At 39.0% G+C, this 15342-nt stretch overlaps 1 protein-coding gene across 2 annotated transcripts; it reads right to left on the bottom strand.

The window, feature by feature from the left end:
• Window positions 1-402: 402 nt before the first annotated feature.
• Window positions 403-15087, bottom strand: LOC105425148 (N-acetylneuraminate lyase-like). Of its 2 annotated transcripts, XM_011635760.2 has the most exons (8): window positions 14999-15087; window positions 4187-4248; window positions 4009-4079; window positions 3693-3844; window positions 3441-3609; window positions 3146-3291; window positions 742-913; window positions 403-685 (listed from the first exon to the last, which is right to left on the bottom strand). In XM_011635760.2, the coding sequence occupies exons 1-8, from the start codon at window positions 15002-15004 to the stop codon at window positions 522-524; spliced, it is 942 nt and encodes a 313-aa protein (XP_011634062.2). In that variant the 5' UTR covers window positions 15005-15087; the 3' UTR covers window positions 403-521. The 2 variants fall into 2 exon arrangements, with proteins under 2 accessions (XP_011634062.2, XP_011634064.2); XM_011635762.2 differs by lacking the exon at window positions 4009-4079 and having other exon boundaries at window positions 14999-15085.
• Window positions 15088-15342: the final 255 nt, after the last annotated feature.

Genomic DNA, 15342 nt, shown 5'->3' with positions numbered 1-15342 from the left:
GGCTGGACACCCTGTATATATTTATATATACAGAATGCCCGGCCCATCAACAAATGCAAGCGAGCAGTCAAATATTTCCGCCCGGCGATCATCGTTGCTAGGCGCGCGAGGAATTGTTTTCTTTAATATATTGGCTACAGCTATTGCCGCTCGAAGTAAACAATTCCTCACGCGCCTATCAACGATGATCGCCGAGCGGGAGTATCTTACCGCACGTTTGTATTTACCGGTGAGCCGGGCTAATATCGTAATTTTTAATAATTAATAATTCGATAATTATCGCGAAAATTGCAAAATGATAGAAGACTTTTTTACTTAGTTTCACCAGCTGTACTTACATACAAGAGATGATATAACCAATGCCGGACACCATGTATATATTTATAGATTTAGATATGTTAATTTTCGTGTTTATTTCATTTATTTTTTTTAAATATTATACTATTTATATTTATGGTTAAATAATTTATTAAACTTAATATCTTAATCTAAGATAATAAGCTAAGAAAAGAGAAACATTTTTAGTAATGTTTAATTTTTGGTTGATATCCCAAGTTTGTTAAATCTCTCGTCATAATTTCTACAGCTTCAGCAGAAATAGATTTAAGTGGTGCACGAGGTAATCCTGTATCGATGTCAGTAAGAAAAGCCATTGCTTTCTTCATGGCCTGCATTCTATAAATACCTACAAATCGAATTGATTTAACAACACGCCTTATTCGATTCAAAAACAATATTTACCATGTTTCGTAATAGCAACTACGATATTTGAAAGTTTTTCTTGCATATCCTTAGCTCTTAACGTATCTCCATTTTTACAAGCAGAAAGAAGATCCAATATAAGTTCCGGAAACATATTTAGACTGGTTGATATGAAAGAATCCATTCCCAATGCCGACGCTGCATTTATTAACTAGAAGATCAGTCAAAATTAAATACTTTTATTACATTACAATTAAAAAACGTACATCAGAGTAAAAAATAAGTCAGATTCGTAATTAGTAACTAATTGATAATTGTTTAGTTAGCTATTTATGATTCATATTTATTTGGAAAGTGTTACGTCCGAGATTCTAGAGAAGAGATAATAACTTCGGTCAGAAAGAGGAGAACTTACGGGAGGACGCAACGGAACTGTGGTTGCTCTCATAGATCGACGTCGTGGGATTGATCCGCGAATCGAACGCGTCCTAAGAGGACAGGAACCGGGTCAGCGTCGGTGACGTTATAACCCTTACCTGCGCCAGCGCGATCGGTGGTCCGTTTTAGATCTTGGAGTCAGAGAACCGAAACTCTTTAACCAAGAATGGACCTCGTGCGATCATCAGCGAGCCGTGAACGGTTCGGAGTTAAGTTTTCTTTTAGTAAATAAATAGAGACGAAATTCGAGTTAACTACTATTTAATAAAAAAGGAAAATATAACATCTTAATTCTACGATTCTACGAAGTAGCGCAAATGTTAGAATGTACATGGAAAATTTTGTTTACAAAATTTTCATACATAGAACTTCACGTAATAGAAAAATTCGGTACAACCTTTCGTTACAACAACTTATATAAATAAAAAAAAATCCGATATTTATATTCCCAATTGTTCTAATTGGGGCAAAAAATTGCTTATTGCGAGCATGTCAACGGGATCGGGATGCAGGTGTGACGGAGGATTAGGAGGTGAGCGCTACGGAAAGCTTTCACAGGAATAAGATAGGGAAGAGGGTTACGGGAAATGTACATTGGGATAATATCGTCAACTTGGTGCTTTGAGAATTGATCCCAAACTGGTCGTCGGGTTTAAACTTTCTTTAAAAAGCTCCCGGTGATGGATGGGTGGGAGAGCGGAGAAATTGGTGGACAAGTCTTCTCCACGTCAAAGTTCTCTGGAGTGCATTGTTTCTCGAAATCTGCCGCGGAGCGGGGGACGGTGGCGTATTCTTGCAAAGAAATATTAGAGAGTCTCGGTTCTATTTCAATTAACTCCGCGAGCGTTTCCTCAGCGTGTTCGATTTCGCAACGAATCTGTTTGTTTAGCTTCTACCGATGGTGTCGCAATGCCCGCTTCGTTTGCTTGTTCGGGATAGCTTTCGTTTGATTCACTATGTAAATATAAGAGTTAGGTGAGAGAGAGAGAGTGGTAAAAGAATTGAGAATCGTGGTAAGGCAGCTTCACCGAATCAATCGACGGCTTGTCAAGTTGGAATGTTGAGGAATCGGGGGAGGCAGCTTCATCGAGTCAATCGGTGGCTTGCCAATTTGGAGTGTTGAAGTATTTTAAGAAAACAATTAAATCAAGATCGCGAAGCAAACAGCCAATCTACCGCGGGAAAGAGTGATAAAGATGGACTTACTTTTGTTGTGGCGGGCGCTGGTGATGGACGAGAGGTGTGATGCCTGGGCTGGATCGTGGATCGAATCACACGAAAATGAAAGTATCGCGCACAGATTCTAACTGAGAAAAAATTTGGTGACAACCTCAAATGGTCCATCAAGGCGTGGAGCGAAGAGAAGAGAAAAGAGAGAGATCCGCTCCATGTCGCGGTTTATTAAAGGGTTCCGGAAGAGTGGGAATATTTGAGGGCGTGATGGATTTCCGCGTTGGCTTGTCGAATTATAGTTTAGAAAAATTGCGAGTATAGAGGAAGGAGGGGAGCAGTGTTCTGTGAATTGTGGTTGTTTTTATATTTCCGGATTTCCTAGCGAATGATGGAATTAGTTAGTGAAAATTTCACCCGCCATTCCACACCTTCAATCATTGGTGTGCCTACCAACAGTCGCTAATCGCTTCTTCTTGATTGGCATTTCCTTAGTTTCCCCACCAATTTGGAGTGTTACCCTCGAACGATCCGACGCGTTTCTTATCCGTTAGAATTTAGAATTTTTTTGTTAATATTTTTTATTTTTATTGGTATGTTATAAATTTTTCGATGCCGACAAAGCTGTCTATCGCAAGAATTATTTTTTAATAGTGAGACGTATCTTGAGAGGAATTTTTGTGTATTTATTTAGGGTTTTTTTAGATCGTTTGAGGCGCTTCGTTTTCTGATTAGCAGCCGTTATCTTTTTCCGAAAGAGAAGAAGTGAAGTCCCCCGGACGTAACAAAAGCATTAGCCCTAAATCTTAACAACTAATGTTCTTTTAATCATTACCTGGTCATTTCCAAGAAATATAGCATATTTTTTATTATCGGCACATAGTGCTTGTGCTCCTTCTTCTAAGTTGGTACTAGTGAATTTTATACCCACAAATGAAGGTATTCTATCACCAATCGATTCAAGAAACTGACCCATATGTACTGTAAAATATTTGCACATGATATGTAGAATATAAAGACGCGCGCGCGCGCGCGCGCGCGTGTGTGTGTGTGTGTGTGTGTGTGTGTGTGTGTGTGTGTAATAATTATTTCAGATTATATGCGTGTTAAAATATCAAACGGTCACTTACTGTTAACATTAGTCAACATAGGGATATGATAATATAGTAATGGTGTTTTTGGTGCTGCATTACCAATTATTTGCAAGTATTCAATCAGTTGTTCAGGAGTAGTAGGTTTAAAATACAACTCCGGTAAGCATAGTATAGAATTTACGCACAGACTAGATGCGTGTTTTGCCTATAGAATTATTATTTCTATTTTGTTAATTAAGTACAGAATTACAATGAATATTCTCCGCATGTATTAATAATTATACTTACAAGTTCGATAACATCGGGAAGAGGAGCGCCTCCTACTTGAATCATCAAGTGTTGCTTTGTTTTTTTGAAACCAACTGCCTTTACCCAAGCTTCGGTAACAAGTTTTCTTTCAGCAACAGACATTGACATTCCTTCACCACTTGTACCATTAACTGCAAAAAGAAATATAAGCATACAAAATATTTTAATTTTAAAAGAATTATCGTTTATTATATACCTTCTTTTGAGATAATTTTTATGCAAAATAAATTTTGACCGGAATTTATTGCATTTAATGTCATTTAAATAATTATCATTGAATTTAATGATAACTTACCAAGGATGCCTTTAATTTCCTTTTTAGCTAAATATGTTGCATATTGTGGTATAATATCTAAGTTAAGCGATCTATTAAATGAATATCAATCATTATATCTTTCAATCATTAAATCATTATATCTTTCAATATGATATTAATTGTTTTTAAAGTTTTTTAAAATTAAAAAAATAATTACCCATTATTATTGAAAGGAGTTAACACAGGAGCAATAAGACCTCTATAAGTATATGATAATCGCTGCAATTATAAAAATAATTATCAACTATATTATAAAAAACTTATTTTGTTTACATTAACGATATATTACATTGAATTGAAAATATTAATTTGCTTTGTTTATATTCGTTTCGTTCCTCATTTAATATAAATTAAACAAGAAAAATTATCTTGTGTAAAAAAATGCGATTATTACGATTTTCAAATAAATTTCAATTTCTTTTCTGATAAATTTATTTAAAAAGTACTTATCGTACACATAACATATTTCATCACATACAAAAAATTATCTTAAAAATAAAATTTATCTTTTCTTTTTATTTCTATGTGTTTTATTCAACAAAAAGATTAAACAAGATTTGAAACAAAGTACAATAGATAGTAGGAAAACAAGGGGGGCCCTAACCCACTCGGGGCGTCAAGGGGGGGTAAGGGGAGGAGGAAGTAGTAGAATCTCCAGGGGGTTCGTATCCGGAGGAATATCCTCTTGAGTCGGTAAGGATGATTTTTTTTTCTCAGGAGGTTCGTATCCGGGGGAGAGAAGGTGGATCTCTCTGGCGGTCGTCGAGATAGATTTATTCTCCTCGGTCGGTAAGGCGGTCGCGGGATTTCCCCGGATCGGTTTCCCCGTCTTCGACGCCGCCCTAGCGTTTTTCCGCGTGATCTAGTGCCTTCCGCGTAACCTCTGAGCGCGTCTTCGACGCCGCCCTAGTGTTTTTTTTTTCTGCGCGGTCTAGGTAACTCCGAGCGCGTAGCGTTTTTCCGCGCAGTCTAGCGCCTTCCGCGTAACCTCGGGCGCGTCTTCGACGCCGCCCTAGCGTTTTCCGCGGGGGATTTAGCGCGTCCTGTTTCGCGGGGATGTCGTGGTTTGTTACGTCGCCTTAGCATCTTCTGCGGGATATGGCGCTTCCCACGTCTGGGCGTTTTCCGCGGAGTCTAGCGCGTCCTGTTTTGCAGGATGCTGCGGTTTGTTACGTCGCCTTAGGCGTATCTGTGTCTAAATGTTGTTTGCAGGATGCTGCGGTTTGTTATGTCGCCTTAGGCGTGTTCCATGTCTAGGCGTCGTCTATGAGGATATAACGCGTGCCGCTCGTCCTGTTTTGTAGAACGTTGCGGTTTGACGTGTCGAGGTGATTCTTTCGAGCGATACTTGTCGCCGTGTTTACTATGGCGAGAACCGTTAAAGTAGCGAATCGGTGCCAGCTATGCGAGACACGAATGATCGATGACGATGAGATGTGTTGGTGCCATTCGCTGGATGACCTAACATCTTCTCCATTGCGAAACGTGACGGCGTATCTATCGGTCAATGTGACGGAGTACGTCGTGAGAGGACAATACACTTCGATTTCTAATCAGTTAAAGAGGCATGGTTGTCGATTTCCGCCTCAGCGTGAAATTTCACCTAAAAAGGTAATAGAGGCGTGTGTATGTCATCACTATCGAGGGATGGCATACAATCTGTTAACGGAGGTACTCTACGAAAAGAAGAAACCGATCGAGATTAGCAGACGACAGGAGTATATGAAGGAGTATGGTGAAGTTTCATGAAAGCGGCTATTACGATGTATTTAACGACAACGATGACGACGAAATGTTTTTTTGCGCTTATCGCAAGTATTGGAGGAAAAGCGGTACCGTTTCGTCAGCCACGTACGAGAAGGAGAGAAAAAGAAGAGAGCGTGTTGGCAACAATTAGCGCAATTAAGTGTGCGTGCATATAATTATGTAATATAATCGTAATATAACTATGGATTGTATATATGAATATGTATGAGAATAAGACTAACTGCGAGAGAGATGAAATTTTTTCCTCGTTCGTTTGCGTATCGCGGGGGGGCGAGAGGCGACGCACCGGAAGTCTTTAATTAGCGATACTGATGGTGACGTTATAATATCGGGAACATATGAGAGACGAGAGGTGGGAGTCGCGCGAGAAGGAAATCGTCGTACGAGTTAATAATAACGAGAGATTCAATTTGCGATATCATGGTCAACGGTATCGGAAATGTATGAGAAATGGAGGTCGCGCGAGGAGGGAATCGTAGGAGTGTTAATAATGACGAGAGAGAATATTTTATTACTTTATTGTTGTATTATTTTATCAGGAACGTAAAAAGAAAAAAGAGCTATTTGTAAGATGTTGCGGTTAGACGCGTTCTGTGTCTAGGCGTTTTCCGTGGGATCTAGCGCATCCTGTTTTCCGCGGCGACGGGAAGGCGCGCGTTCTGATTATGTAGGATGCCGCGCGTTTTGTCATTTCGGAATGTCGCGGTTGTCGCGATTTGTCGCGTTTTCGACCCTCGGAGTATATATCTACTCGTGAGAGACAGTTGTTTCCATTGTTAGGAACGTAATATATGGAAGAAGTCGCGCTTAACGGTGATTCGTCTTCGAACGAGAGCGACGATCCGCTTTTACGCGCGTTCAATCGTAACGTGACGCATCGCGATTTCGACGACGATCGTTGCGAGTTGATTATCGAGAGTGATAATAGTTTAGAGTGTTACGAGACTATCGCGCCTGGCAACGAGGAGTGTATCGCGAGAGAAAACGTTTGCTGGAACGTGGCCACGTATCACTTGCAACGGGAGATCGATACGGAGAGTTTGCGAGAGAAACTGTGGATCGAAACGTTGCTTGTTCTGAGCGACAGAGCGATGATCTACGAGAGAACAGCGAGAGAGAGAAAAGTTCGAGACGTTAAATTCGTCGTTCCTACGGACGGTTGGTGTAACACTGTGTGGGAAATTGTGATATGGAGAAGAGTCGCGATCTTTTCGAACGCGCGGCGGGAGTTGAAGGGGTGTGCGCCTATCGCATTTGAGAACGGGAGTGTATCGAGTGTCTCGAGGTCTTGAGAGATAGATGTGAGAATAGAGTCGATCGGTTACCGGGACGATAAATTCTTTGGTCTCTCGAGTAGCGCAGTTGGAGGGTGCGAGATTCGCTTTGAGCTTTGAGTCGCTCGACGTTTTGGTTACTTAGATGCAGGATACGACGGTTCGAAGGGATTCGAATGGGTGGATATCGAGACGGTTTTCACGAATCGCGTACGAACAGGTGCTGTGGTAAACATCGAGTACATCGAACCCCGACGGTTTCTCGAGGACGCGAGGGCCACGGTGCTCGAGCGAGTGCGAGTCGATCTCGATATGCACGCGTGTTTAAAGATCAACACCGTGTTTCACGGGGAGTTCGTCGCGAATAATAAGAGCGCTGTTAAGAGCATTCGCACGAGAAATTGTCAGCTATTCGGTATGTCCGATCTACGAGAATAGTACGACGGAGACGTTATGAATATTGTTCTGACGTCGCTGGAGGAATTTAAGGAACGCGATAGCGGTTGGGCATTACTTCGGATATTAAATTTGATGATCGATGTGAACAAGTGTAACCCTATGCACGCTGGACGTCACTTCCTCCGAAGATAAGATATAAGAGAGCCGTGATTAACGTACGTTCAAACGACAACGCGTGTTTCGCGTGGGCGATGGCCGCTCTATATCCCGTTGATCTACACTCGGACAGACCATCGTCGTATCCTCACTATTCGTTGATATCGAACTGAATTTCGATGGTATCGATTTTCCTATGACATAACGAAACATCGCTAGATTCGAACGTCTTAACGATTTGTCTATCAATGTTTGCCATTCGAGAGAAAAGGGAAAGGAACGGTATTATGATCGTTCCTTTGTCGCTCACGGGGAACAAGAAGTCTACGCACGTAAATTTGCTCTATCTGTCGAACGAGCGGCGCGGCGATAACGTCGGTCATTTCATATGGATAAAGCACCTGTCTCGATTGTTAATTGAATCTCTTGTTATTATTAACGTCGCAAATAAACAAGCATAAGGAAAAAAAATACATATGCGATCGATAAGCGTAAGAAAGATTAGGCTCGTCGCGAGATAAATTTTGTATTAATTATAAATTATATTTTTCAGATGTCTACATTATTTTTACTTGAACGAGAAATTGGTCGCGCATAGCGTCGAGTGCGGAAGAGCGAACTGCGCCGTTATTCTTCCGAGCGAGGACGACAAGTTGCTCTCTTTTCACAATCACGACAGAAAGGAGACTACGATTCGTCGTGTATGCAGAGGAGTGCGTTTTAGAAAAGAGAGATCAAGGGGGTTCACTGGGAATCTCGACGATAGATTCATCTATTAACACCACAAGGCGTTTAGCGTGGGATATTATTTGCGTAGCACATACAACGGAATCGTATCCGCGTATAGATCTCGCTGAGGCGACGACTGCGTCTCGTGGTTCGTCGAGGAGCTGCGCGCTCTCGCGTGTCGCGTGAAGAAGGTTCTGTGCGCGAGCGTACCGATGTCGGAGCTCACGCCGAACGAGCGGAGCGCTTTTCAAAAAGCGACAAATTGTCACGTGTGCGGAAGGAGCTTATCGTACGATATTCGCGTGCGCGATCATTGTCATCTTATCGGACGGTACAGAGGACCCGCGCACGCGAGCTGCAATTTGAACTATTCAGAACGCGTTCGTTATTCCCGTTTTTTTTTCATAATCTATCCGGTTATGATGCACATTTCATTATTAAGGATATAGCGAACGCTTTCGAGGGTAGAGTCGATTTGTTACCGTTGACTAAGAAGAATTACATCGCGTTTTCAAAAATCGTCAACGATTCGGCATACAGAAAATGGAAAAATTGTGTTAAGCTATGTTTCGTGGATTCGTTTAAGTTTCTCAATACTAGTTTAGAAAAAGTAGCTTCGTATCTAGATCGGGAAAAATTGAGGATCTCGCGATTCGAATTTTCCGATCTCGTCGCGGAGGATTTCGAGTTGCTCACGCGCAAGGGCGTATTTCCGTACGAGTACATCGATAGCATTGATAAACTGTTAGTGACCGCCGATCGAAGCCTTTCACAGTTCTTTAACTAGTGAAACTGTGAGCGTTAGCGATTACGAACACGCGCGAAGGATATGGGAGCGTTTTCACGTGAGAACTCTCGGCGAATACAGCGATCTATATTTGAAAACAGATGTGCTTCTCTTGGATGTTTTTGAAAATTTTTAGGATACCTGTATGGAAAGTTACGATTTGGAGACACTCGATACACTCCCGTTCTCAAATGCGATAGGCGTACACCCCTTCAATCCCCGCGCGTTCGAAAAGATCGCGATTCTTCTCCATATCGCAACTTCCCACACAGTGTTACCCCAACCGTCCGTAGGAACGACGAATTTAACGTCTCGAACTTTTCTCTCTCTCGCTGTTCTCTCGTAGATCATCGCTCTGTCGCTCAGAACAAGCAACGTTTCGATCCATAGTTTCTCTCGCGGACTCTCCGTACCGATCTCCCGTTGCAAGTGATACGTGCCACGTTCCAGCAAATGTTTTCTCTCGCCACGATCCACTCCTCGTCGTTGCCAGGCGCGATAGTCTCGTAACACTCTAAACTATTGTCACTCTCGATAATCAACTCGCAACGATCGTCGTCGAGATCGCGATGCGTCACGTTATGATCGAACGCGCGTAAAAGCGGATCGTCGCTCTCGTTCGAAGACGAATCACCGTTAAGCGCGACTTCTTCCATATATTACGTTCCTAACAATGGAAACAACTGCCTCTCACGAGTAGATATATACTCCGAGGGTCGAAAACGCGTCAAATCGCGACAACTGCGACATTCCGAAATGACAAAACGCGCGGCATCCTACATAATCAGAACGCGCGCCTTCCCGTCGCCGCGGAAAATAGGATGCGCTAGATCCCGCGGAAAACGCCTAGATACAGAACGCGTCTAACCGCAACATCCTACAAATAGCTCTTTCCTCTTTTTACGTTCCTGATAAAATAATACAACAATGAAGTAATAAAATATTCTCCCTCGTCATTATTAACACTCCTACGACGATTCCTTCCTCGCACGACCTCCATTTCTCATACATTTCCGATACCGTTGACCATGATATCGCAAATTGAATCTCTCGTTATTATTAACTCGTACGACGATTTCCTTCTCGCGCGACTACCACCTCTCGTCTCTCATACGTTCCCGATAATATAACGTCACCCTCGGTATCGCTAATTGAAGACTTCCGGCGCGTCGCCGATCCGCCTCTCGCCCCCTCGCGATACGCAAACGAACGAGGAAAAAACTCCGTCTCTCTCGCGATTAGTCTTATTCTCATACATATTCATATATACAATCCATAGTTATATTACGATTATAGTACATAATTATATGCACGCACACTTAATTGTGCTAATTGTTGCCAACAAGCTTTCTTCTTTTTCTCTCCTCCTCGTACATGGCTGACGAAACGGTACCGCTTTTCCTCCAATACTTGCGATGAGCGCAAAAAAACATTTCGTCGTCATTGTTGTCGTTAAATACATCGTAATAGCCGCTTTCATGAAACTTCACCATACTCCTTCATATACTCCTGTCGTCTGCTAATCTCGATCGGTTTCTTCTTTTCGTAGATTACCTCCGTTAACAGATTGTATGCCATCCCTCGATAGTGATGACATACACACGCCTCTATTACCTTTTTAGGTGAAATCTCACGCTGAGGCGGAAATCGACAACCATGCCTCTTTAACTGATTAGAAATCGAAGTATATTGTCCTCTCACGACGTACTCCGTCACATTGACCGATGGATACGCCGTCACGTTTCGCAATGGAGAAGATGTTAGGTCATCCAGCGAATGGCATCAACACATCTCATCGTCATCGATCATTCGTGTCTCGCATAGCTGGCACCGATTCGCTACTTTAACGGTTCTCGCCATCGTAAACACGGCGACAAGTATCGCTCGAAAGAATCACCTTGACACGTCAAACCGCAACGTTCTACAAAACAGGACGAGCGGCACGCGTTACATCCTCATAGACGACGCCTAGACATGAAACACGCCTAAGGCGACGTAACAAATCGCAGCATCCTGCAAAACAGGACGCGCTAGACCCCGCGGAAAACGCCCAGACGTGGGAAGCGCCACGTCCCGCGGAAAATGCTAAGGCGACGTAACAAACCACGACATCCCCGCGAAACAGGACGCGCTAGATCCCCCGCGGAAAATGCTAGGGCGGCGTCGAAGACGCGCCCGAGGTTACGCGGAAGGCGCTAGACGCGCCCGGAGGGTTACGCGGAAGACGCTAGACCGCGCGGAAAACACTAGGGCGGTGTCGAAGACGCGCCCGGAGTTACCTAGACCGCGCGGAAAAAAACGCTAGGGCGGCGTCGAAGACGCGCCTGAGGGTTACGCGGAAGGCGCTAGACCGCGCGGAAAAACGCTACGGCGGCGTCGAAGACAGGAGAAACCGACCCGGGGAAATCCCGCGATCGCCTTACCGACCGAGGAGAATAAATTTATCTCGACGACCGCCAGAGGGATCCACCTTCTCTCCCCCGGTTACGAACCCCCTGAGGAAAGAAAACCATCCTTACTGACTAAGGAGGATATTCCTCCGGATATGAACTCCCTGGAGATTCTACTATCCCCCCCCCCCGTCCTTTACCCCCCTTGACGCCCCGAGGGGTTAGGGTCCCCCTTGTTTACCTACTAGATGTCTTTATTCTAGTATTATCAAAGCCAAATTGCCTTTCTGTTTTGGAATTATTTTATAATTTTTAATATTAATAGAAAGATTCTCGATATATTATAATAATGCATAATAATAAGACTAATGAGAATTTGTAAATAATGTGCAAATTATATGTTTCTTAACTACATCTTAACTACATTTATTAATAAAAAAAATTCCAAACATTTCAACTCAAGTTTGAGTCATCTTCAGTGATACAAAAATATAAGGATATAATAAGGATATAATAAGGATATAATATCCTTAATAATAAAAAGGATATAATTATCCTTAATAATAAAAATATAATGAGTTTAATCGGTGAACTCAAGCATAAAAAAATAATGATAATATGTCACTCACGTCAATTGACTAAAAGAAATTATTAATTAATAAGTAAATTTTAAATGTGAGATAATATATTTAAATCGAAATATAAAATAAAAAAGTGATATGAAATAAAAAAAGAAAGAATAATTATAAAATGATTGTTATTTACCAATACTTAGATACAAATAGATCACAATAAAAAGAAAGAAAAAAAATACCTAAGAGAGCAACATAAATCTCGTTACATTAATACAACAACGAGCGTCCGAAACCTCTAGCTCAAGATGGAAGCATATGCGATGTAAATATTCAGTACCAAACTGTGAATTTAAACTATTATTCTGTTAATCTTCTTTTAATGAAAAGCATTTCGGAAATCAATCGCTTACATAGATTACGTGCACTATCTAAAATTTTAACGTTATCCGATGTTTATGACCGCAATTTATTCCAGTTTCGGTAATTACTAAATGCATTTTAGCTTTTCTATGAATGCAATTCATTCAATCTCGTTTTTAATCTCGTTGTTTCATAATCTGTCTCACATAGCACACATCACAGTTATTACAACAGATCTTGTACATTTTTTTTTTAATATACTGGGAGAGCGTCCTTGTGAACTTTGACCAAACTTTTCAATTTATTCTAAATACTAAAAAAAGCAAGTTTAGCGTAATTATTTTATAATTATTCTTTCGTTTTTATTTTATAAACGATTTGAATGTACCATATCACATTTAAAATTTATCTAGTAATTAATAATTTCTTTTAGTCAGTTGACGTGAGAAAAAGATATTATCATTATTTTTTATGCTTGGACTCACCGATTGGACTTAGAGATCCTTATTATATCCTTATTATATTTTTATATCCTTATTATATTTTTATTGAAGATGACTAAAACTTGAGTTGAAAGAATTGGGAATTTTTTATTAATAAATGTAGTTAAGAGTAAACATATAATTTGCGCATTGTTTGCAACGCTGATTCTCATTAGCTTTATTATTATACATTATAATTCTTATTCTTATGGAAAAATCAGAATAAAGAGGATCTGTATTCAGGATATAAAGATAGAAGGATTTATCTAAAAAATTTCTATTATGTATTTCTAAGCTCAGGAATACATATTGCAATATTAAATTTTTTATTTTTTGTAATTTTTATCGTGTGTTTACTAGACAATGACTGGCATTTTATGTGGCACTATGATCTGATGACTATGAGAAAAGTTGCGAAAAGTTACATAACTAGTGAGTTCAACTCAAACTTTCATATCATATACGATTTCATATTAGCGTGATCGATATCTATAAGTGTAATATACAATGTGTTCTATAATTAGTAATTTCTCATAAGCGAAAGAGAGAAACAGCGAGTTATATTGAATTGTTTTCTACATATGATTCTACAATTTTTATAATAGTAATTTTCGTAATACCATGATTATTTATGTAAACTAAAAATTCAATAAACGATTTTTTTGAGGAAAAAAAATCTTTCTCTTTCTTATTTTCAAATGATTCTAAATTCTCTATTCTCTATTCAGTTATTATAGAATAGTTGAAATAGAGTTACTTGTTTTCTTAAAACTATTTCCCAGTCAAGAAATCGAAGAACAAGTAAGATAATTATTTCGTCTGATAATAGCAGAAGGCAAGAATTCTCCTAAACAAAAGTCTGACTCAAATTTGTGTATGTAATAAACTTAAATTAAAGTAAGAAATATATTTAAAGAAAGTAATTATTATAAAGTTGTAATTTAATATTAGAATCGACTATTTAATCTAAATCTAATTTAATCTAAATTTAATTAAACATTTAACAGCAAAATTCATATTAGTTATAACTTTCAAAAAAAAAAAAAAACGGAAAAAGATTGACAGCTTGAAAAGATCTTAACATCGCCTTTTTAAAAAATAAATATTTATGTATGATAAAAATCCTCTCACAACTATATGAACAGATATATCTAAAATATTTATTTTAAAGAAAAAGGGATTAGTAAACATATAGCCTCTAATAATTTTAGAAAGCTGACAAAAGGTTCATTTTTTTTGTTCTCTAATTACAATATTATTACTAGAAAATTCTTCTATGTGTAATATCTCCGAACAAAAGTGTTCAAGGAGTGCAAAAAAAATCTAACTTCCGATAAGACTCTTGAAAAGCGAAAAAAATTCACAATACAAACATTACCCTAATGCATTCGATGTCAAAGATTTTTTATTTATTTTTGAAGTCCAGTAAAACTATCGTATACGAGAAAACATTATGCATCTTAACCGATAGCTTAGCCGATGATAAAATCCGCGCACTCACGATTTCTAGGACAGCAGCGAGATGTTTGCGAGATGTGTGACTATAAATGGATGCTTTCTCATTTGTAAATTAAATCTTCAAACATTTCTCTATGCTCCTAATTAAAGATCTATTTTTTTAGCTGAACTTTTTATATCATTCATCTTTCCCCTTTTTTTCTCCATATTCCAAAGAAAGGAAAAGTAAATCGTATATAAGAAATTCGGATTTCATGAGCGCGAATGCTGAATTATTTCTTCGATGTACATGTACATTCATAAATTAATATCTTATTTCAAAAATTACAAAAAATGTAAAAATATAAAAATTTTTTATTTAGTATAGCCTATTCTCCCGGTACAGAAAGGTACTAATTAGAATATTTTATATGTATAATTCCACACTTGATTATCTTTATAGGCATATGTTTTTTTTCACTGTGTGTAATTCTATATCATAAGTAGGAATAGCAAAACAATTATGTAAATTTCTATATTTGATTGTTTGACTATATTTCTGTAAATATTATCAATATGAATATTATATACTTCATGAATATTATATACTTACGGACATTGTGTATTGGAAGCGTGACGATAACGACGTAAAACCTTATCAGAACAGCGACACGAAGTGAACTAAATCGCAAGCAGTAACTAAATATACACTTTCTCGTTGAGTGCTGATAAGATAGATTGTCATTTTGTTGTAAAATATTAAAGGTGTATATGCAATACAAATAGAAGCGTTACTATTCAATATTAGAAAACATATTTAATTTGTTAATTAAGTTAAAATAAATGTTGCTAAAACAAATGTATAATTAACATTTGAGTCTTTGTATTTTATTACATGTATAAAATAAAATAATCGTCAACATTTACAATATACATATAACATAGATGATATAAAAT

Source organism: Pogonomyrmex barbatus, unplaced genomic scaffold (assembly GCF_055798465.1).
Source record: "Pogonomyrmex barbatus isolate J1 unplaced genomic scaffold, ASM5579846v1 scaffold15, whole genome shotgun sequence".
In the NCBI taxonomy this organism is placed as follows: domain Eukaryota; kingdom Metazoa; phylum Arthropoda; class Insecta; order Hymenoptera; family Formicidae; genus Pogonomyrmex; species Pogonomyrmex barbatus.
Note: the sequence above shows the minus strand (reverse complement) of the source record. Positions and strands in the feature narration are given on the sequence as shown.